Genomic DNA, 21,193 nt, shown 5'->3' with positions numbered 1-21,193 from the left:
GTTTTCTCAGACTGGTAAATTTACTGCGAAAATCTTACCTTAACACCAATAGTATCTCCATCTTTCAAGTAATAAGGTGCGCCCTGCAAATTATCTTGCTTTTTCTTCTTTTTCCTTTTGGTAGTTTTCTGGTTCTACAGAAAAATTAAACATCTTGAATTAAAACAAAAACTCAATCTCAAATTCTTAGTAAAAATACCCTATCAGTCTGTGAAAAATGGTAGTTAATCTATTCGCTATGCCAGGAAGGCCCAATTTTCTTGAGAAAGCCCCACAACTTTACCCAACTAGACACTGGAAGCCATGCAAACTTTTCAGGAAAGTATTTGGCAATTTCAATTTTCTCCACGGGAAGTGAGTAGACGTCGGCCACTCGCTGCCTCAGGGAGCTGGCCGTCCAGCCGCGGGCCGTGTCCCACAGCACGTCCACGGGCGGGCTGTAGGCTCTCTCACCAGGAAGGCGCATCTGTGTCCGCAGCAGCACGTCCCAGGGGCTGTGCCAGAAAACAGTCGCATGTCAGATTTACCACCAGAGGAGAGGGGTGCTGTGAAGGGCAAAGCTACTCCTCTGACTCTGCTGCTTTGCTTAAGGGGTTCTCCCTGAACGAACCCTGATCGCTTGTGGGGAACTTTGACTTTGATTTCCTTCACTCCTGACCCAGAATGGAGGTGAGCACCCATTCTGAGTGCACGGCACAGTTCCAGGGGAGGCAGCAGGCAGGGCTGAAGGCGGAGTTGGAGAAGTTCCTCCAGGGAGCACACAGGAAAGGGGATTGGTGACAACGGAAAGGGCCGGCAGGGTGAGAGGGAAGGGGCTCAACATGACCAGGTTCCCCGACATGGCGACTCCCTAGGAAGTGCTGATGTCAGAGCAAGCCGTGATGAAGCTGGAGAAGAAACTGAGGGCCTGGAGCTGGGGAGAGAGAGAAGGTGGTGTAGTTGTAAGAGCAAAGGAAACCTCTGCAGGAGAAGAGCACAGATAAGAGGTCCTTAGAGGAAGGGAAAGAAAAGAAACATTCAGACAGGTCAGATGGAAAATCAGATGTGTGGAGTGTGTTTAAAAATGTAAAATAGGAGGACATGAAATAAAAACTACAGATAAGAACTGGAAGATAGAGAGGAGAAATGAAAGCTTTAAGGACGGTGAGACAAGAACAGTTTTAATGCTGTATTTCTATTATATTGGTGTTTTATTGAAAGAAAGGGAAATGCAGTTGTAGATGCGGACAACAGGGAGAGTGGAGGCCTGGAGAAAGGAGACAGGACTGAGCGCGGGGGACTGTGGTCAGGAGGGGGTTTGTCAGAGGGTGTAGGTGTTTCGGGGTCACTGAGCAGAGCCGAGGTCCCAGAGCTTACAGAGGTTGGTCAGCGCAGACGCAGGGGTTGCCAAGGAGGAGACAGGGGCTGCTGAGGACCCCAAGGAGACAGGGTCCCCACGGAGGGAGGGCAAGAGTGCTCTGGAGGTCAGTACAGGACAGAAGTGCCAATGAGGAAGGGGATCTAAGTAAGTACACAACGTGGTCTTCAAAGAAACACTGCTCACAAAAATAACGATCAAATTACACAATATTCTGTATTATAGAAAGAGCTCACACAAATTAGACTTTTTACTAAGACATCATTAAAAACAGGCAATATATATGAAACAATTCACATACAAAATATAAATGGCCTACAAACCATTGAACAAATGCCCCAATCTTACTAGTGATCAAAGCACTGAGGCAAATGAAACAAAATAACCATTTTTCATTTATCAATTTAGCAAACATTTAAACAATGACAACACTCAATGGCTTGACAGTGAGGTGAAGTAAATCCTTAGAAACCCTACTTGTGGGAACATACATTGATGTACCTTAATGATTTATTTTAATGGACATGAATTTAATGATTTATTTTAAGAGGTTTAAAATGTCCATACTATTTGATCCAGAAATTCCTCTCCAGGGAACTACTAGAGTAATATAATTTGCACTAAGAATGTCTTTTTATAAAACAGTGGGACTAAGTGAAGGCCAGATACGGTTGAAAGAACACACTTGTTATATAGGCGGGCAATGAGAATCATCATGTCGGGCAGAACTTTTATTTGGTGTTACTGACAAAAATGTCTTACACAAGAAAGTCCTATAATGAAAAAAAGAATAGTTATGTTTGCTCACGGACAACTCTGGGGTGCTTCTTTATTCAATACACAAACTGACTGTGACAAAGGCGCTGCCCTAGATAGTGGGGATGCAGCATGACCAGGAAACAGAGCGCTTGCTCTCCCAAAGCGAACGTTCTAGTAGGAGACAGATGACAATGGATGATTCAGCAAGTGTGCATCAGGGGGCATCAGGATGGAAAACTCAGGACGAGGAGCAGCATGTCAGGTGCTCCTATCAGTCTGACCAGACTGTCTTCAGGCACTGATAAGAGCTGAGGGCGAGCGTCTTGCTTACATTTAAGGTCATTATGCGTTCAATATGCACTGGGACTGACTGAGAAATTAATCTGTTTTTATGGAGAAATGAATTCTAAGATCTAGATACCAGATATACAAACACATTTCTAGAACATAATCTGTTTTAAGTTGCCAGACTCATTAGAAGCAGTGAAAAAAAACGCTTGAAATTTTAACAACTTAATAGTAAAGAAACTATCCATTGGGGTCAGTTGTTGTTTCGTTGCTAAGTCATGTCTGGCTCTCTTGGGACCCCGTGGACTGTAGCCCACCAGGCTCCTGTGTCCATGGGATTCTTCAGGCCAGAATACTGGAGTGGGTTGCCATTTCCTTCTCCAGGCGATCTTCCCAACAGAGGGATCGAACCCACGTCTCCTGCATTGGCAGGAGGATTCTTTACCACTGAGCCCCCAGGGAAGCCTTGTTGTGATCAGACATGTATGTAATTTTGTATGTGTAGCAGGATGTCTTACCCCAGGTTTTCTTCTTTCTGAAGGGGCTCTAAGCAGATCTCAGTTCTCTTTCCCAATTTATATTCCCTGATAACAAACGAAACAAAACAATACTGAATGACATATTAATCTTTTAAAGGTTTAAAAAAAAAATTTCAAGTATTCTTAAGTGAAACAGTATACCATATAAGAACACTGAAAATTTAAGAGACTACCATGAAAAATTATACCGCAACAAATTGTACAACCGAGAAGAAATGGTAAATTCCTAGGAATATACAACCTACCAAGACTGAATCATGAAGAAACAGAAAATCTGAACAGACCAATTAGTAATGAGATTGAATCAGCAATTAAAAACCTCCTAACAAAAAAGAGTTGAGGATCAGATGGTTTTACTGATGATAAAAGATTTAATACCAATCCTTCCCAAACTCTTTCAAAAGAAAAAAAAAAAAAACAAAGCAGGAGGGAACACTTCCAAACTCATTCTATGAGGCCAGAATTACCTTGATATCAAAATCAGACAATAACATTACAAGAAAAGAATATTAAAGGCCAATGTCCCTGATGAACATAGTTGCAAAGAAATACTAGCAAAACAAATTCAGCAATACATTAAAAGGATCATACACTATGATCATGTGGGATTTATGCAAGGGATGCAAAGATGGCTCAACATTTGCAAATCAATCGATGTAATAAAACCACATTAACAGAATGAAGGACATGATCATCACAACAGATGCAGAGAAAGCATTTGACAAAATTCAACCTTCTTTCACATTAAAAATTCACAAGAAACTGGGTATTCAACAACATAAAGGTCTTATTTGACAAGCCCTTAGCTAGTATCACACTCAACAGTGAAAAGCTGAAAGCTCTTCCTCTAAGATCAGGAACAGCACAAGGATGCGCTCATACCACTCATATCCAACACAGTAGCAGAAGTGCTAGTCAGAGCAATTAGCAAAGAAAAGGAATCCAGGTTGGAAAAAAAGTAAAATTGTCTCCGTTTGTGGATGACATGATGATATTTACAGAAACCTCTAAAGACTCCACCAAAAAAAACAAAACAAAACTTCTTAAATAAATGGGGACTTCCCTGGTGGCCTAGTGGATAAGAATCTGCCTGCCAATGCAGGGGACACAGGTTTGATCCCTGGCCCGGGAAGATTCTACATACCTCGGAGCAACTAAGTGAGGGCCACAACTACTGAGTCCATGCTCCAGAACCTGTAGTCCATAGGAGACGCGACCCCACGGAGGAGCCCTCCCAGCGCAAGGAAGAGGAGGAGCACCACTAGCCACAAGGACAGAAAGCCTGCGCAAAAAGCAATGAGGACCCAGCACAGCCAAAAAGAAATAAATAACTAAACAGATTAAAAAACACTAATTAATGAATTCAGCAAGGTTGCAGGACACAAAATCAATGTACAAAAATCAGCTGCATTTTATATAATGACAATAAATTATCAGAAAGAGAAATTAAGAAAACAATCCCAACAGCATCAAAAAAAATAAAATACTTAGGAATAAATTTAACCAAGGAGGTGAAAGACCTGTATACTGAAAACTACCAAGATGCTGATGTAACAAACTGAAGACACAAATAAACGGAGCGATTCCATGGTCATGGACTGGCAGAATATTGTTCAAACGTCCACACTACCCACCACCCCCCTCCCACCAAATCTATAAGTTCAATGTAATCCCTGTCAGAATTTCAACAGCATTTTGCAATTAAAAATAGGAACAGTTCTAAAATTTTTATAAACCCACAAAAGACCTCAAATAGCCAAAGCAATCTTTTCCTAAGAAAGAAGAACAAAGCTGAAGGCATCATGCCCCCTGATTTCAAACTATACTATAAACCTATAGTTATCAAAACAGTGTAGAACTGGCATAAACAACACACACGTATCAGGAGAACACAAAAGAGAGCCCAGAAATGGACACCTGCATGTCAGGGCAATCAGTTCATAACATGCAAGCTAAGAACCCACAGTAGGGAAGAGTCTCTTCAATAAACGGTGCTGGCGGGGCAGAACTGGACAGTCTCATGCAAAAGAATGAAAGATCCTTATCTTACACCATGTACAAAAATCAACTTAAAACTGATTAAAAGATTTGAACATAAGACCTGAAATTGTAAAATTCCCAAAAGAAAACCGCGGGGTAAAGCTGTGGCATGATTTCTTTTTGGATTTGACACTAAAAGCAAAGGCAATAAAAGCAAAAATGAACAAGTGGGACTACATCAAACTAGAAAGCTTTGCATAGCAAAGGAAGCCATCAGCAAAATTAAAGAGCAGTCTATGAAGTAGGAGAAAGTATTTGCAAAGCTAAGGGGTTTAGTGTTAAAATTATATTGAGAACTCATACAACTCAATAGCAAAAAGCAAACAATCTGACTAAAAAATGGCAGAGGATGTGAACAGAAATTTTTTAAAGAAGACATACTAATAGCCAACAGGTACATAAAAAGGTAACATCACTAATCATCAGGGAAACGCAAACCAAATCCACAATGAGATACCATCTCACACCTGTCAGAACACTTAACATTGAAAAGACAAGAGAGAACAAGTATCAGTGAGGGTGTGGAGGAAAGGGAACCCTTGTTCAAGGGCGGTGGGAATGTAAATTGGTTCAGCCACTATGGAAACACAGTATGGAGGTGCCTCAAAAAATTAAAAAAAGAACTATCACATGATCCAGCAATCCCATTGCTGGGCACCTCCCCAAAGGAAACGGAAACAGGGTTTTGAAGAGATTATCTGCACTCCCAGGCTCATTGCAGCACTATGCGCAGTAGGCAAGAGATGGAAAAACCTAGTGTCTTTACTGAAAGAATGGATCAAGGTGTGGTTTACGGGTATGTGCACACATACACACACACACACACACACACACACACACGAATATCATGCAGCCCTAAGAAAGGACATCCAGTGGCTTGAGATAACGCAGACAGACACTTGAGGGCATTATGCTAAGGGAGACAGGGCCACTGCTGCATGACATCACTTACATGTGGGCTCCAAAAAGCTGAACTAATAGAAACAGGGACTCGAATAGTGGTTTCTAGGGGCTGGGAAGGGAAAAGGGAAGATGCTGGTCAAAGGGTACAGACTTTCAGCTATAAACTATAATCAGCATGCTGTACCTGACATCCCCATGACGTACTTATAACACTGTATTACATACGTACTTATCTTATAATACTATATTATATACTTGAAAGTTGCTGATAAGAGAGTAGATCTTAAATGTTCTCACAAAAAAAACGGCAATTCTATGATGTGATGGAGGTGTGAGCTAACACTATGGTGGTAAAATCATTCTGCAATATATGTCTGTCAAATCAATACACTTATACAGTGTTAGTGAGTTAAAATTGCTCAGTCATGTTCAACTCTTTGCAACTCCATAGACTGTTGCCCGCCAGGTTCCTCTGCCCATGGAATTCTTCAGGCAAGAATACTGGAGTGGGTTGCCATTCCCTTCTCCAGGGGATGTTCCTAACCCAGGTCTCCTGCATTTTAGGCAGATTCTTATATATCAATTATATCTCAATAAAGCTGGGGGAAAAAACACTCAATATTTTGCTCACAGTCTCTGGACCAAAGTAAAAACAGGCAAAACTACATTTTTATTTAATATGAAAAACTGAAGTTGTCTCAGAGTTTGTGATAACAAGGGTTGTCCACTTGACAATGTGAATGACCTGGAATGGGCTGTTAGGGAGTGCTCACCAAGAAACCTACTTGAGCTGCTGCTGGTGGACTCGTAAAAGCCGGCCTGGGCGCTTACTTTCCACTGTCCAGGCTCTGAGGAAGGCTGGGGATGGGATGGAAAACTCCAAGGAGGGCAAGGTCATGGCCTAGAAAAGACACACACAACTGAAAACGCATTCTTAAAAACAGACTGCTTTAGGGAAAAAATGAAGCGCTACACAATGACATCTGAGGGAGACAGCTTCTCAAGTGATGACAGTATCTACCAGAAACCCACAGGAATCTCTCTTACATGAAATTAATCCTGAGTCACTTTTGTATTCCTCTATGCTGAAATCACCTTGAGAGCTAAGTGACTTTTCTATTTCTGAGCCAAAACCTCCTTTTTAATGATTATGTTTTAGAAAATGAAACTTTAATTTCTATGTGACTGTACCTCAAAAGCAGAGGCCACTCTAATAAAAGCAAGGACTTATCTTCAGTTTCCATCTGTGCTACTATCATTCAACAGTGTTTCCTCTGCCAAGGAAATGACTTTCTATTTTGAAATACTGCAGAATCTCTGGATCCAACTGCTAGGCCCAAACCACTGTACTAATTCTGTAGGGTGGATATCTATTCATATACTTAGGTTGTATTATATGACATGGTCAATATTCATCCATTTTTTAATCTAGAAACAGTAATTTTGTGTCTTTTAATCCAATATAAGAAAAAAAAGTTGCTTCCTTCTTATTCTTGAGAATAAGATCATTTGCGTTTTTTGAGAAAGGTATTTCAGACAGTGAGGATACACAGGATAAGTCAATCAGTGACTGATATTTAACTTACATGCCCCTACACTTTTTCCTTTATGAGGAAGAAGGATGTTCATTTTAGTCCACTGAGAGTTAAGATACTTCTTAAGCATTTTGTGTTGTATTCAACCGAGCCTTTCCATTTGGACAGAGCACTCTGTCTGTGAATATTAATGTCCAAGAAAACAATGCAATATCTAGTTTAACATTCTAACATAAAGCTGAGATTCTGACCTCCTGGGCAACTGACAACACAGCTTTTGCTGACCACATTTAACACATGAATCACAATGGTGCAAAAACAATGTAAATAAAGTGAATGCTTTACAAATGTTCCAACAAATGTTTCCCTAAAAAAATCAAAATGAACATAAGCTGCAAGTCACTGAGAAGACAGTCAAATGGAAGCACAGCATGCCTGTCGGAGTGGGAAGAGAGGGAGCCACAGGGTGACTGAGCGAGCCCGGGAGCCCCCGAGCAGTGTGCGTGTGTGGCCTGTGCGGTACTCACCACTGAACATGGCATAGAACACATGCCATATCAGAACAGACTGTAATTGAGGGGAAAGGAAATAGAAGAATATATTAATATCTCACTGGAAGCAGCCAGATCACCACTAGGGTTCGCTGTAGGAGGAAGGCTGACCTGAGACTTCAGCTCCCCTAAGGTGGCATCTTCTGAGATTTCAAGGTCTCCCAAGTACCAGAGGGAAACTTCTGCGTGTGCGTCACTGGGAGCACCTGCAAAGGACAGAGTGAGACTTCTGACAGGAGCTTTAGATGAACTTAGCTCATATTTCTGAAATACAGGCTGTGCTGGGATACTGCACACAGGCTTAGTACAATTCTATCCAAGCAACTTGGTATCTGCAGGCTTCCAGTCAGCTTCTCAGGACTTCATGGGGAGGAAGCGGGGTCTGGCAGACGGGCCGCCAGGGGGCGCGGTGTGGGCATAAGCCCGCGTCTTCTGCCAGGATGAGTCTGAGGCATTTCATTCACACTGTGCTGTCACTGAAAGCAACAGAAGCTTCAATGTCCCGTCTGTTACAGTGAAGGGGCTGCTATTCCTACTGCCATGGGGAGCTTGAGAGATAATATATAAAAATTCCTTGAAAAAACTGGATACATTGCCATAATAATAAAGATAATAAAAATAACAGATGGCAAATGAAAGGTAAAGCCAAAAAACAAAAAAAAACCCCAAATAAAAAAGCAAAACAGGATGGTATTTTATAGAGGTTACATACAAATCACTGTATAAGAATAGGATGGTATTATTATTATGCTATGCATCACAGAACACATAGATTTTGTTGTAATTTCAGTCTATTTTAAAAACATACATTTCTGTTGCTTCTTAGCAGAAGCAGTCATTCTACTGTTCTTTATGACACACTGGCTGATGTAATTCTGTTGTGTTCTCACCTGGAGTGGAACTGGCTTTCCAGACGCGGCCTTGAGAAAGGGTACAATTCGTCTGGTCCTGGTGATCCTTCCAGTGAGGCAGCGGCCCCCGAGGCTGGTACCACCAGATGGGCACTGTCAGGAAACCCTGAGGAATGGAGATTTCGAACTGCTGATGCACACAGATTAAGTCAACTTCCACTTCCACAGAGAAACATCTTGATGTAGAAAGTGTTCCTGAATTTAGTATTTTTCCGTAAGATGTATGTATTAACCATCATACATTATCATTTACCACTTTTACATTCAAAAGTTTAAAATCATAAAAATCAGTATCTAGGATGAATGGGACTAATGTTCTATAAATTAGGAACTACGATAAGTGAAAAGTATAAACAAACTAACAAAATATTAGATAGAACAAACTACATTGGAAGAGCACCATAGCACAATACACCAGTTACATGGGGTTTTTAATGTATAAAATTTTCTAAAGGAACTTTCTACAGAGAAGCAACAATCTATTGATCGAAGGTGCATTCCTATATAACAACTACATGAAATTAACCCATCTCCTAAAACACATTCTGTAATTTCAGTTTTACTAACTTAACTGGTTCTTTCCCTCTCCTTTTTTGAGTTAGTAAAGAACCTGAATAGATTAACTATGCTACAGTGGTCAATTTCCAACAATAGAAGATGAGAATGTGGGAGAAAAAACATATTTTTAAATACATATTTTTCAAGAAATGCATGCTAAAATTGAATATTTTTCTGTTTATCAAATTGGTGACAATTAATAAACACTCAACTTCCACGCAATAAATAAATAATGTAAATCAGAGCAAAAAACTCTATTTTTTTTCATTCAGTTCAAACCTAAACTCTTGTAAACTGGTGCCAGGAATATAAACTGCTGCCAAGTTTCTGGAAAGTAATTTGGGGCTGTCAAAATTTTAAATGCCCAAACCCTCTGACCCAGCCATTCTATGGCTGGGATTTTATCTTCTGATATACTGGCCCATGCATACTGAGATATTCACTGCAAATTGTTTATGGCAGCAAAAACCATGAACCAACCTCAAGGTCCCTTTTTAGAAGACTGGTACATTACAGCAGGCCACAAATACTGACAAAGAAATTTCAGTTCCAGGAATTTATCCTATGGATACATATGTGCAAAATGGCAAACAGACAGTATTTTTGGCAGTGTTATTTGCATCAACACAAGACTGGGAACAACCTAACTGTACTGGTTAAATAACTCATGGGAGCCTCCATACACATCAAACAGAATGAGACAACTTTTTGTGTATGGATGCAGCATATATATGGGGATAAACCATTAACAAAGAAAGCTAGGTGCAGAATACAGTGCCAAGCTTATAATCTTTGCTGTAAATACAAATATGTATATATACATGAATGTTCACACGCATGCTCCATATATACACGTGTGTGTATCGAAGCACGTGCTTCTGGAAGGATACAGGGGAAGCTGGCTGCCGGTGGAGGGAGGACAGACACCACAGAGATGGGACCTCCTCTTCCTGGCCCAGCTTTTTATATCCTTTATATTCAAAAATTAAAGAGCACGGTATAAAATACGACAATTCTTTGAAGTCATGAAAAAGAAAAAGGTAGGTCTGTATGTGCTGATGTGTAGAGATCCTCAAGACATACTAAATGCAAACAAAAAAACACAAGGAATAAAACAGTGCATAGAGTCTGATCCCCTTTATGTAAACTTTGAAAGGCTATGCAAATATTCACACTCAACATACAAACAGGTGCAATGTTTTTCTTGGAAGTACAAGAAAGGAAAAATAACTGGGCTCTTTCTGGAGAGAAAGATATAAGAGAAACTTCTGTTAATCATTCTATAGCCTTCTACATTGTCTGAATTTTCTAATCATAAGCAAATGATTGTCTGAGTGCTAGAATTTGGGGTAATTTTATTTTCCTCTTTATATGTGTCCACATTAATAAAAACAACTACTACTAAATATTGGCTTTTCTGAGTGGTCATACGCAGGGTCTATGCAGAGGAGTGGCACGAGCCCCTGCAAGACCCACACTAGGACTGCAAACTTGGTTCAACTCTTTGGGAAAACGATTTGGCTTGTTAATTCCATCTTTAGAATTGTCTTAAGAAGGATTTATATTTATTCTATTGATAAGAACAAAAAGTTTAAAACAAACTGAACTCCAAACAACAGGGATATAGATGAATTAAATTGTGCTAAGTCATACACTGGATATACTGACAGTTTTTAGATTTTATGGTCCAGTTAAAAAATTAAATATAAAAAATAGGAAATAAAACTACATACAGTTGATGGAAGAAAATATATAAAGATGTAAAGTATGGTAGCTATCTGACTGGTAGAATTTGGGGTAAGTACTCTATACTCGTTATGATTGTATTTCCCCATTTTCACACGATAAGAACATAACATCTTTGCAATCACAACACAGAAACTGTTATTTACAAAATGTCTACTTGGGAGCGAAGTCTTACCAGAGGAGGAAGTTTTCCTTCAATTAAAAGCAAAGTATCTCCAGAACAGATCATAAGCTCTTTCAGCTTTGCATCCTAGAAACACAGAAAGTCTTTTTTGTCATTTATGACTTCTGGAAGGAATAAAGAGACCATTCAATCTTTTTAAAAAAACACACTGATGCCTCTATTATCGTTTCAAGAAATAAGTAGATGAATAATGAAGCAGATATTGAAGAGATGGAAATAAGCTAAGACTATAAAACAGTACATCATTATAAATTAAAACTGCATAATTAAGAACTTTAAAAGATTAAAGGAAGGAAGATGGTTGAGATGAAAAATGGCAGACTAATTTACAGAAGATAAAATTTTACTTCAGCTTAAAAGATGGGCTGGATTTGGAAAAGTCAGAGGAAACAAGGAATTTCTCAAGGAAAGAAGAACACAGCAGGACTTCCCTGGTGGTTCAGTGGTAAAGAATCCACCTGCTAACGCAGGAGACACAGGTTTGATCCCTGATCCAGGAAGATCCCACATGCCACCCGTGAGCCACAGCTATTGAGCCCGTCAATAGTATGTAGTTTTATTTCCATCAATTGTATGTAGTTTTATTTCCTATTTTTTATATTTAATTTTTTAACTGGACCATAAAATCTGAAAACAGCTCAGAGCCCAGGGGCCGCAACTACTGAGTCCGTGCACCCTAGAGTCTGCGCTCCAACAAAAGAGGCCACTGCAAAGAGAAGCCGGGCACCGGAACCAAGAACAGCCTCCTCTCAATGCAAAGCCTGCGCAGCAACGAAGGCCTGGTACAGCCAAAAAGTAAACAAACAAAATTATCACAAAAAAAGAAGAACAAGGCAAAGTCAAGGTTAAGTCAAGGGTCAGTATGATTTGCATATATGATTTACATAAAGGGGAAGAGCTAAGAGACTAGATTAATTAGAGTGGGAGGTATCTGCTGGAGAGTAACAGGAAAGAAAACTGGGTGGGAAATGGGTCACAGGTCAAAGAGGTGTGGAACAGAAAAAAGGGAGTTTTCAGTTGCTTTAAAAAAGCCACTCAAGATTTCTGTGAAGAGGATTTTTAAAGATCACCCTAAGTTGTCAGACCTGTGACATACTGATATGAAGTGGGGAATGAATACCTGGGCTTAGGGACGCCAGCTGTAGTAACTCAGGCAAGAGGCAAAAAACACCAAAATGAAACAAAAGACCAAAAATCAGGGTTTGAACCAGGAGTCCAGCAATGGAATTGGTTGAGAAAGACTGGAAAGACTGACAGGTCTCTGAAGGCCAGGACCAAATATGACCCACGTCGGGTAAGGAGGGTAAGCCGCATGTGGGGCTGGAAAAGGCTAGGGTGAGAAAGACTAACAGCAAATCTGTGAAGTGGAGCCAGTTCTGAAGGTAATGAGTTTGCTTTTAGACGAACTGTTTGATACTGGTTTGAGAATTAGTAAGAGAAGAAAATGAGGCAAATATTTGACTAAATAAACTGTTCTGACATCCAAACTTTATGTCCTGACAATTCTTTGAGGTCGACTTCTTACTCTAGGCTGTCAAATTCCTGGCCAGGACTCACAGGGGCCTCTCTATTGGCTGTTACACAGCAAAGATCTTTCCCTGGAAGGCCCTGCTTTAAATCAGCCTCTGCTGATGTCTAATGCCAGACTCTCACTGAACAGAAAGCAGGCATATACAGCATGGGGGAAAGGGTTGTACTGAGCACAACCATCTGAGGCCACAGATCTGGACTGTGAGGCCTGATGCTACTTGGAACGGCAATAAGATTAACCAGCATGGAAAAACATTCAACATCACTGATTACTAGAGAAATGCAAAGCAAAACTACAATGGGGAATCCCCTCACACCAGTCAGAGGGGCCATCAAAAAAGTCTACAAATAATAAATGCTAGAGAGGATGTGGAGAAAAGGGAACCCTCCTAAACTGTTGGGGGGACTGTAGATTGGTACAGTCACTATGGAGAACAGTAGGGAGGGTCCTTAAAAAACTAAAAATAAGAGTTACCATATAATCCAGCAATTCTACTCCTGGGTATACATCCAGAGAAAACTCTAATCTGCAAAGATCCATGCAACCCGATGTTCACAGTGGCACTATTTACAAAAGCCAAGACATGGAAGCCACCTGAGTGTCCATCGACAGATGAACAGATAAGGAAGATGTGGCGTGCACACACACACACACACACACACACACACACACACTGGAATATTACTCAGTCTGAAAAATAAGAATGAAATAATGCTATCTGGAGCAACATGGATGGACTTAAGAGATTATGATACTAAGTTAAGCAAGATAAAAAGACAAATATACATTGCTTACATGTAGAACCTAAAAATTGGTACAAATGAACTTATTTACAAAACAGAATAGACTCACATACAAAGAAAGCAAATTTATGTTTACCAAAGGGGAAAGTGGAGGAGGGATAAATTAGGCTGGGATTAACATATATACATTACTATGTATAAAATATATAACCAACAAGGACCTACTGTATAGCTAAGGGAATTATACTCAGTATCTTATAATAACCTATAACAGCAAGAGGGCTTCCCAGGTGGTGCTAGTGGTAAAGAACCTGTCTGCCAATGCAGGAGACATAGGAGACACGGGTTCAATCTCTAGGTCAGGAAGATCCCCTGGAGGAGAGCGTGGCAACCCGCTCCAGCAAATGAAAAAGAATCTGAAATAGACTATATATATATTTTTTTTAACTGAATCACTGTGTTGTACACCTAAAACTAATACTCTAAATCAACTATACTTCTATAAAAATCAAAAACAAGAGGAAGAAGAGTAACCAGACTCCAACCATCCTATAATAACTTTGCTCCTACGTCTTATCCTAAGTGTCTGGCGGGATTTAGAGATGCAGTTTGAAGCAGAGCCTAAGTGATTGGCTGCTAAGATGGATTCTGCCATCATCAACTTACAAAGAAACTCTTGAGATTAAAACATTCAGGTTTCAAAATTGAGAGCTTATCTTCAAATTCTTCACTGGTCCTTTGTTCTCCGTAGCTCTCTGCCTCTTAATGAAGAACTACCACTAGAGACATATTCTCTTATCAAAAGAGGACTCAATATATACGTCAGATATGTTCCCACTTAGCTGAAACTTTCCCTCTGACTCTGAAAAAACTACAGTGAGAAGAAAGGAAAGTAGATCCACATATGGATTCTTGTATCCGAAAAAAGGAAGCTTTCTCCAGAATTCATTCACATGAGTAGGGGGGTAGCCTTAGGAAAACACAAAACAATCACTTTGCAAATGAAATGTTTAGAAATAATCTTACTTCTTCACATAAAGGCTCCCCAGCTTCAAAGCACCAATCCATTTTTCGTAAATGCCATGTGTCTCCTAGGAAGGAATCAAAATCAGGATGGAAAATAAGTCAGAATAATACGGTTTATGAGTTTTCCAGGAATGACCCGTCTGGATAAATGAATGTCAAATGGGATATAATCTAATAATTATTGACTCATTTTAAAAGTAAATCATCTCTTCAGAGCATAAAAAAAATTAACTTGCTGCCCCAACTTGGTGAATCTTCTGTCTATTCCACCAAGTACTATATGCCTGAAAATAAAAACACTTGGTACTAGTATGCAGCATCTATTTATACCTTTATTATTTACATGTACATATGCATGTCTACATCACACGTTAAGTGTAAACAGATGTACATACAAGCATAGAATCCCTTCGGAAATCACAAAGTTGTCTTGGACGTAAGTACACGTTAACGTTACTCAGCAACTGGTAACATGTACAACAAAACTGTTCCTGTCAATCAGCAGTTACCCTAACAAAAAAACTGTGTTCAGTACAGCAGTTTAATGAATTGGGTATAAAAGAACATTTACAAATGTTAATTAGATTTCAGATTTTCAGCATGTTTATTACACTGACAAAATGGGAAGAGAATATTTTTTTTTTGAGGAGAGGGAGCTGAGTAAAAGTTGAAAATCTTGGTTACTAAAAAATTAGTGATGTTTTATAACAATCAACTCCCCCACTCACCAAAAGAAGATCCAAATCCAGGAAATAAACACAGATCTCATATTTATTCTGCACAGGCCACAGGCTTTGAATCCCCCTCTCATGGCTCAGACAGTAAAGAATCTGCCTGCAATGTGGGAGACCCGGGTTCGATCCCTGGGTTGGGAAGGTCTCCTAGCGAAGGGGATGGCAACCCACTCCAGTATTCTTGCCTGGAAAATTCCATGAACAGGGGAGCCTGGTGGGTTACAGTCCATAGGGTCACAAAGAGTTGGACACAACTGAGCAACTAACACTTTCACTGTAGACCCTCTTTTGTCATTATTTCTAGTTTAAAACGCAGCACAGGTATGTTGCTTCATTGGTGTCCGACTCTGTGCGAGCCTATGAACTGCAGCCGGCCAGGCTCCTTTGCCCGTGGGATTCTTCAGGCAAAAATACTGGAGTGGGTTGCCATGCTCTCCTCCAGGGGATCTTCCCGACCCAGGGATTGAACCTGTGTCTCTTAGTCTGCCTGCATTAGCAGGCGGACTCTTTACCACTAGCACCAACTGGGAAGTCTCTTTAAATGCAGTAAATTGTATTGATATTTAACTTAATATAAGTATGTTTAAAAAAAACAATACCAGTAAATTAAGAGTGAACACCATTACGTCACAGCACAGCATGGCAGAAAGAAATCAAGAGTTGTGAAATCAGAGCCACCTAGCTACTTGTGGTGTAACTCTGGGTGAGCTGTTTAGCCATTCTTTGCATGTAAGAAATGGGAACAAGTGAGGATCCCTGCTGGGAGGACTAGTGTGGAGATGAAACAAGGTACTGCAGTAAGTTCCTAGAAGAGGGCCCTGAGCCTGAGCAAGCAAACCTTGCTGCCGGGTGATGGAGCCCCAGGCTTCTACTCCAGTGCAGAGAACGGCAAGCTCTCAGTCTACTGAAACCAGCTTGATGCCTCCTCAAGCTCGCTCACATGGCTCCACCTGGGTAGCCACTTCAAAATATCCTGGGTTTATTTTTTTCATTCATATTACATTCCTTCTTTACATAGAAATACTGGGATCAAACACAACATACTGAAATGCTGAATTAATGAGGTTAAAAAAAATTGGTAAACGATCTAGTAAATTCCAGCGGGTCTAAATCTTAAGCTTATCTCTTCTGTATCTCTGCTGGAGCCTATCTAGGCTTTCCTTCCTTAGATGGAGGCTAACCTACGCCTAGTTTTCTTTTAGCCTTCAAAGAAGAATCAGGAAAATTATGTGCATAGCTGACAACCCTGGAGAAAAATAAGTTTGAAAAGTTTTCATTAGGCTTATAGAAAACGCATTAAAAGTAAAGGACGGGGACAAGCTTATGCATCATCACAGTCTGTAACCCACCTGTGAGGCCACATTTGTCCAGCATTATCTTCAGACACTGTTAAGAAAAAAAATTATGTTCATTTGTAGTTCTGTTTCTGAGTTACAGTATGAGAAACACCTTTCTTTTGACCCTGGGACTATCTGAGTCTGATTATATTTAACAACTCTCAAATAGATAAAGACATACATGGTTAACTGGTTAGGTAGGCACTCCTTAAGGGCTAATGAGGTGCCAAATCAGCAGAAAAAAAAAGCTTCCAGTGTTCACAACCAGAACCTATACGTTCATCCACTTCCAGGTCTGCAGTATGATTTTCTTATGAGGACTAACAGTGTATTTCTGACTGGATATGATTAATTAGGTTGCTTTCACCATGACTTCCCAGGTAAAGAACCCGCCTGCCAATGCAGGAGACCTACGAGACATGGGTTCCATCCCTGGGCCAGGAAGATCCCCTCAAGGAGGAAGTGGCAACCCACTCCAGTATCTTGCCTGGAAAATTCCATGAGCAGAGAAGCCTGGCGTGCCACAGTTCACAGGATTGCAAAGAGGCAGACATGACTAAAGTGACTTAGCATGCACAGATAAGTAAACTGACAGAATGATCTCTGTTCGTCTCCAAGGCAAACCATTCAATATCACAGTAATCCAAGGCTATGCCCCAACCAGTAATGCTGAAGAAGCTGAAGTTGAACGGGTCTATGAAGACCTACAAGACCTTTTAGAACTAACACCCAAAAAAGATGTCCTTTTCGTTAGAGGGGACTGGAATGCAAAAGTAGGAAGTCAAGAAACATCTGGAGTAACAGGCAAATTTGGCCTTGGAATGCGGAATGAAGCAGGGCAAAGACTAATAGAGTTTTGCCAAGAAAATGCACTGGTCATAGCAAACTCCCTCTTCCAACAACACAAGAGAAGACTCTACACATGGACATCACCAGATGGTCAACACCGAAATCAGATTGATTATATTCTCTGCAGCCAGAGATGGAGAAGCTCTATACAGTCAACAAAAACAAGACCGGGAGCTGACTGTGGCTCAGATCATGAACTCCTTATTACCAAATTCAGACTGAAATTGAAGAAAGTAGGGAAAATCGCTAGACCATTCAGGTATGACCTAAATCAAATCCCTTATGATTATACAGTGGAAGTGAGAAATAGATTTAAGGGCCTAGATCTGATAGATAGAGTGCCTGATGAACTATGGAATGAGGTTCCTGACATTGTACAGGAGACAGGGATCAAGACCATCCCCATGGAAAAGAAATGCAAAAAAGCAAAATGGCTGTCTGGGGAGGCCTTACAAATAGCTGTGAAAAGAAGAGAGGCGAAAAGCAAAGGAGAAAAGGAAAGATATAAGCATCTGAATGCAGAGTTCCAAAGAATAGCAAGAAGAGATAAGAAAGCCTTCTTCAGCAATCAATGCAAAGAAATAGAGGAAAACAACAGAATGGGAAAGACTAGAGATCTCTTCAAGAAAATTAGAGATACCAAGGGAACATTTCATGCAAAGATGGGCTCGATAAAGGACAGAAATGGTCTGGACCTAACAGAAGCAGAAGGTATTAAGAAGAGGTGGCAAGAATACACGGAAGAACCATACAAAAAAGATCTTCACGACCCAGATAATCATGATGATTTGATCACTAATCTAGAGCCAGACATCTTGGAATGTGAAGTCAAGTGGGCCTTAAAAGCATCACTACGAACAAAGCTAGTGGAGGTGATGGAATTCCAGTTGAGCTATTTCAAATCCTGAAAGATGATGCTGTGAAAGTGCTGCACTCAATATGCCAGCAAATTTGGAAAACTCAGCCGTGGCCATAGGACTGTAAAAGGTCAGTTTTCATTCCAATTCCAAAGAAAGGCTATGCCAAAGAATGCTCAAACTACTGCACAATTGCACTCATCTCACATGCTAGTAAAGTAATGCTCAAAATTCTCCAAGCCAGGCTTCAGCAATACGTGAACTGTGAACTCCCTGATGTTCAAGCTGGTTTTAGAAAAGGCAGAGGAACCAGAGATCAAATTGCCAACATCTGCTGGATCATCGAAAAAGCAAGAGAGTTCCAGAAAAACATCTATTTCTGCTTTATTGACTATGCCAAAGCCTTTGACTGTGTGGATCACAATAAACTGTAGAAAATTCTGAAAGAGATGGGAATACCAGATCACCTGACCTGCCTCTTGAGAAATCTGTATGCAGGTCAGGAAGCAACAGTTAGAACTGGACATGGAACAACAGACTGGTTCCAAATAGGAAAAGTACGTCAAGGCTGTATATTGTCACCCTGCTTATTTAACTTCTATGCAGAGTACATCATGAGAAACGCTAGACTGGAAGAAACACAAGCTGGAATTAAGATTGCCGGGAGAAATATCAATAACCTCAGATATGTAAATGACACCACACTTATGGCAGAAAGTGAAGAGGAGCTAAAAAGCCTCTTGATGAAAATGAAAGAGGAGAGCGAAAAAGTTGGCTTAAAGCTCAACATTCAGAAAACGAAGATCATGGCATCTGGTCCTATCACTTCTTGGGAAATAGATGGGGAAACAGTGGAAACAGTGTTAGACTTTATTTCGGGGGGCTCCAAAATCACTGCAGATGGTGACTGCAGCCATGAAATTAAAAGACGCTTACTCCTTGGAAGAAAAGTTATGACCAACCTAGGCAGTATATTCAAAAGCAGAGACATTACTTTGCCGACTAAGGTTCGTCTGGTCAAGGCTATGGTTTTTCCTGTGGTCATGTATGGATGTGAGAGTTGGACTGTGAAGAAGGCTGAGCGCTGAACAATGACGCTTCTGAAGTATGGTGTTGGAGAAGACTCTTGAGGGTCTCTTGGACTGCAAGGAGATCTAACCAGTCCATTCTGAAGGAGATCAACCCTGGGATTTCTTTGGAAGGAATGATGCTAAAGCTGGAGCTCCAGTACTTTGGCCACCTCATGTGAGGAGTTGACTCATTGGAAAAGACTCTGATGCTGGGAGGGATTGGGGGCAGGAGGAGAAGGGGACAACCGAGGATGAGATGGCTGGATAGCATCACAGACTCGATGGACGTGAGTCTGAGTGAACTCTGGGAGTTGGTGATGGACGGGGAGGCCTGGTGTGCTGCGATTCATGGGGTCGCAAAGAGTCGGACACGACTGAGTGACTGAACTGAACTGATTCTCATAAAAGGAGATTAGCTTTTATTTATCCAAGAAGCAACTGATCATATACCAACTCACAAGGGGAAAACTGTGCACGCTGTGAGCTTGCAGCACAATTCAGTGAACGAGACACGATGAGCAGACATCAGAGCAAAACAACAGTAAAATCTGATTTATCCTATAACTGAGCAGAACGGAGACGGCTAGGGATGATGACTGCTGCCCTGCTTGGCTTACAGGAAAATGGCAAACAATCCAGACAGCCCTGGATTGACAGGGGAACGTTTACATAAACTAGAAAAGGTCTTAAAACAATTAAAGGATAAATGAGATTTATATTTACTGGCCTTAAAAAAATCTTTAAATTATTTTAAGTGAAATGAAGCTCTAGGATACCATTTATGATTTTAAAAGAAACCAAGTCAAGCTCTTATTTCTACATGTACATACATACTACACATTGGTACACACACAGCAAAGGTGTGGGAGGATACACTATTGATGTGGATGGGATTACATTATCCAATGACAAAAGTGACTTCTGAGGAAAGGACAAGAATAGGGTGGTAACTAAGGAGGATTTTTAGTTACCTATAAAGTTTAAAAAGTTAAGACTAAATCCACAATTACTTGTATGATTAAAGATAAAAGCAACTATAGGATTAAAGACTGTTTAGAAAACGATGACGGGAACAACATAGAATGGGGCCAAAGAGAACTGGATTCACAGAAAGCTGCAGCCTCAAGGCCTCTCTTATTTAAGGGAAACGAGCGATTAAACATGTAACTTAACCGTGTTTCTGACAGAGGAAACCACCAGGATAAAGGCCCAGCAGCACAGAAACCAACTTGGCTGCAGTAGAGCAAGTGAGAGTAATAGTTACATGTTTTTTTTTTTTAAGATACCAAAGGGCCAGATCACAAGGGCCTTGCAAGGTAACTCAGGGGCTCCGCTTTCATTCCAAGTGAGATGGGAAAGCAGAGGAGGGCTGTGTGTAGAGGACTGACTGACCTTAACTTTAAAGGATCACTCTATTTCTTCCTAAGAATGTACCCTGGGAGGTTCCAGGTTAGAAGCAAAGAGGTCAGTTAGGAAGCTGCTGGAATAATGCAGATGAGGGGTGAAGGCGGTGAAAGCAGTGAGGGAATGAGATGTCAGATCCCTGATAAATCCTGATGGTAGAACCAAAAGGATTTCTTGGAAAACCTGGTAATGAAGAAAGAAAGAAAAGAATCAAAGATGATTTCAAAGGTTTTGGCCTAAGCAAGTGGCAATTGGAACCAGCATAATGGAA

At 40.6% G+C, this 21,193-nt stretch overlaps 1 protein-coding gene across 8 annotated transcripts in view; it reads right to left on the bottom strand.

The window, feature by feature from the left end:
- The window catches only part of USP40 (ubiquitin specific peptidase 40), an 82,608-nt gene that overhangs the window by 5,539 nt on the left and 55,876 nt on the right, over positions 1 to 21,193 (bottom strand). For 4 of the 8 annotated variants that reach the window (XM_013963023.2, XM_018041002.1, XM_018041013.1 and 1 more), the window contains 9 exons: positions 16,755 to 16,791; positions 14,672 to 14,736; positions 11,363 to 11,437; positions 8,863 to 8,989; positions 8,084 to 8,178; positions 6,672 to 6,787; positions 2,923 to 2,988; positions 284 to 494; positions 39 to 134 (listed from right to left, as the gene is read on the bottom strand). In XM_013963023.2, the coding sequence (XP_013818477.2) occupies positions 39 to 134; positions 284 to 494; positions 2,923 to 2,988; positions 6,672 to 6,787; positions 8,084 to 8,178; positions 8,863 to 8,989; positions 11,363 to 11,437; positions 14,672 to 14,736; positions 16,755 to 16,791 (888 nt within the window). Of the gene's footprint in view, positions 1 to 38; positions 135 to 283; positions 495 to 2,922; positions 2,989 to 6,659; positions 6,788 to 7,948; positions 7,989 to 8,034; positions 8,179 to 8,862; positions 8,990 to 11,362; positions 11,438 to 14,671; positions 14,737 to 16,754; positions 16,792 to 21,193 lie in introns of those variants that run through there. The other 4 variants (XR_001295553.2, XR_001295550.2, XR_001295552.2 and 1 more) reach the window with 4 other exon arrangements.

This window comes from Capra hircus, chromosome 3 (genome assembly GCF_001704415.2).
Source record: "Capra hircus breed San Clemente chromosome 3, ASM170441v1, whole genome shotgun sequence".
In the NCBI taxonomy this organism is placed as follows: Eukaryota; Metazoa; Chordata; class Mammalia; order Artiodactyla; family Bovidae; genus Capra; species Capra hircus.
The sequence above is the reverse complement of the archived record's forward strand: the minus strand, read 5'-3'. Positions and strand labels throughout refer to the sequence as shown.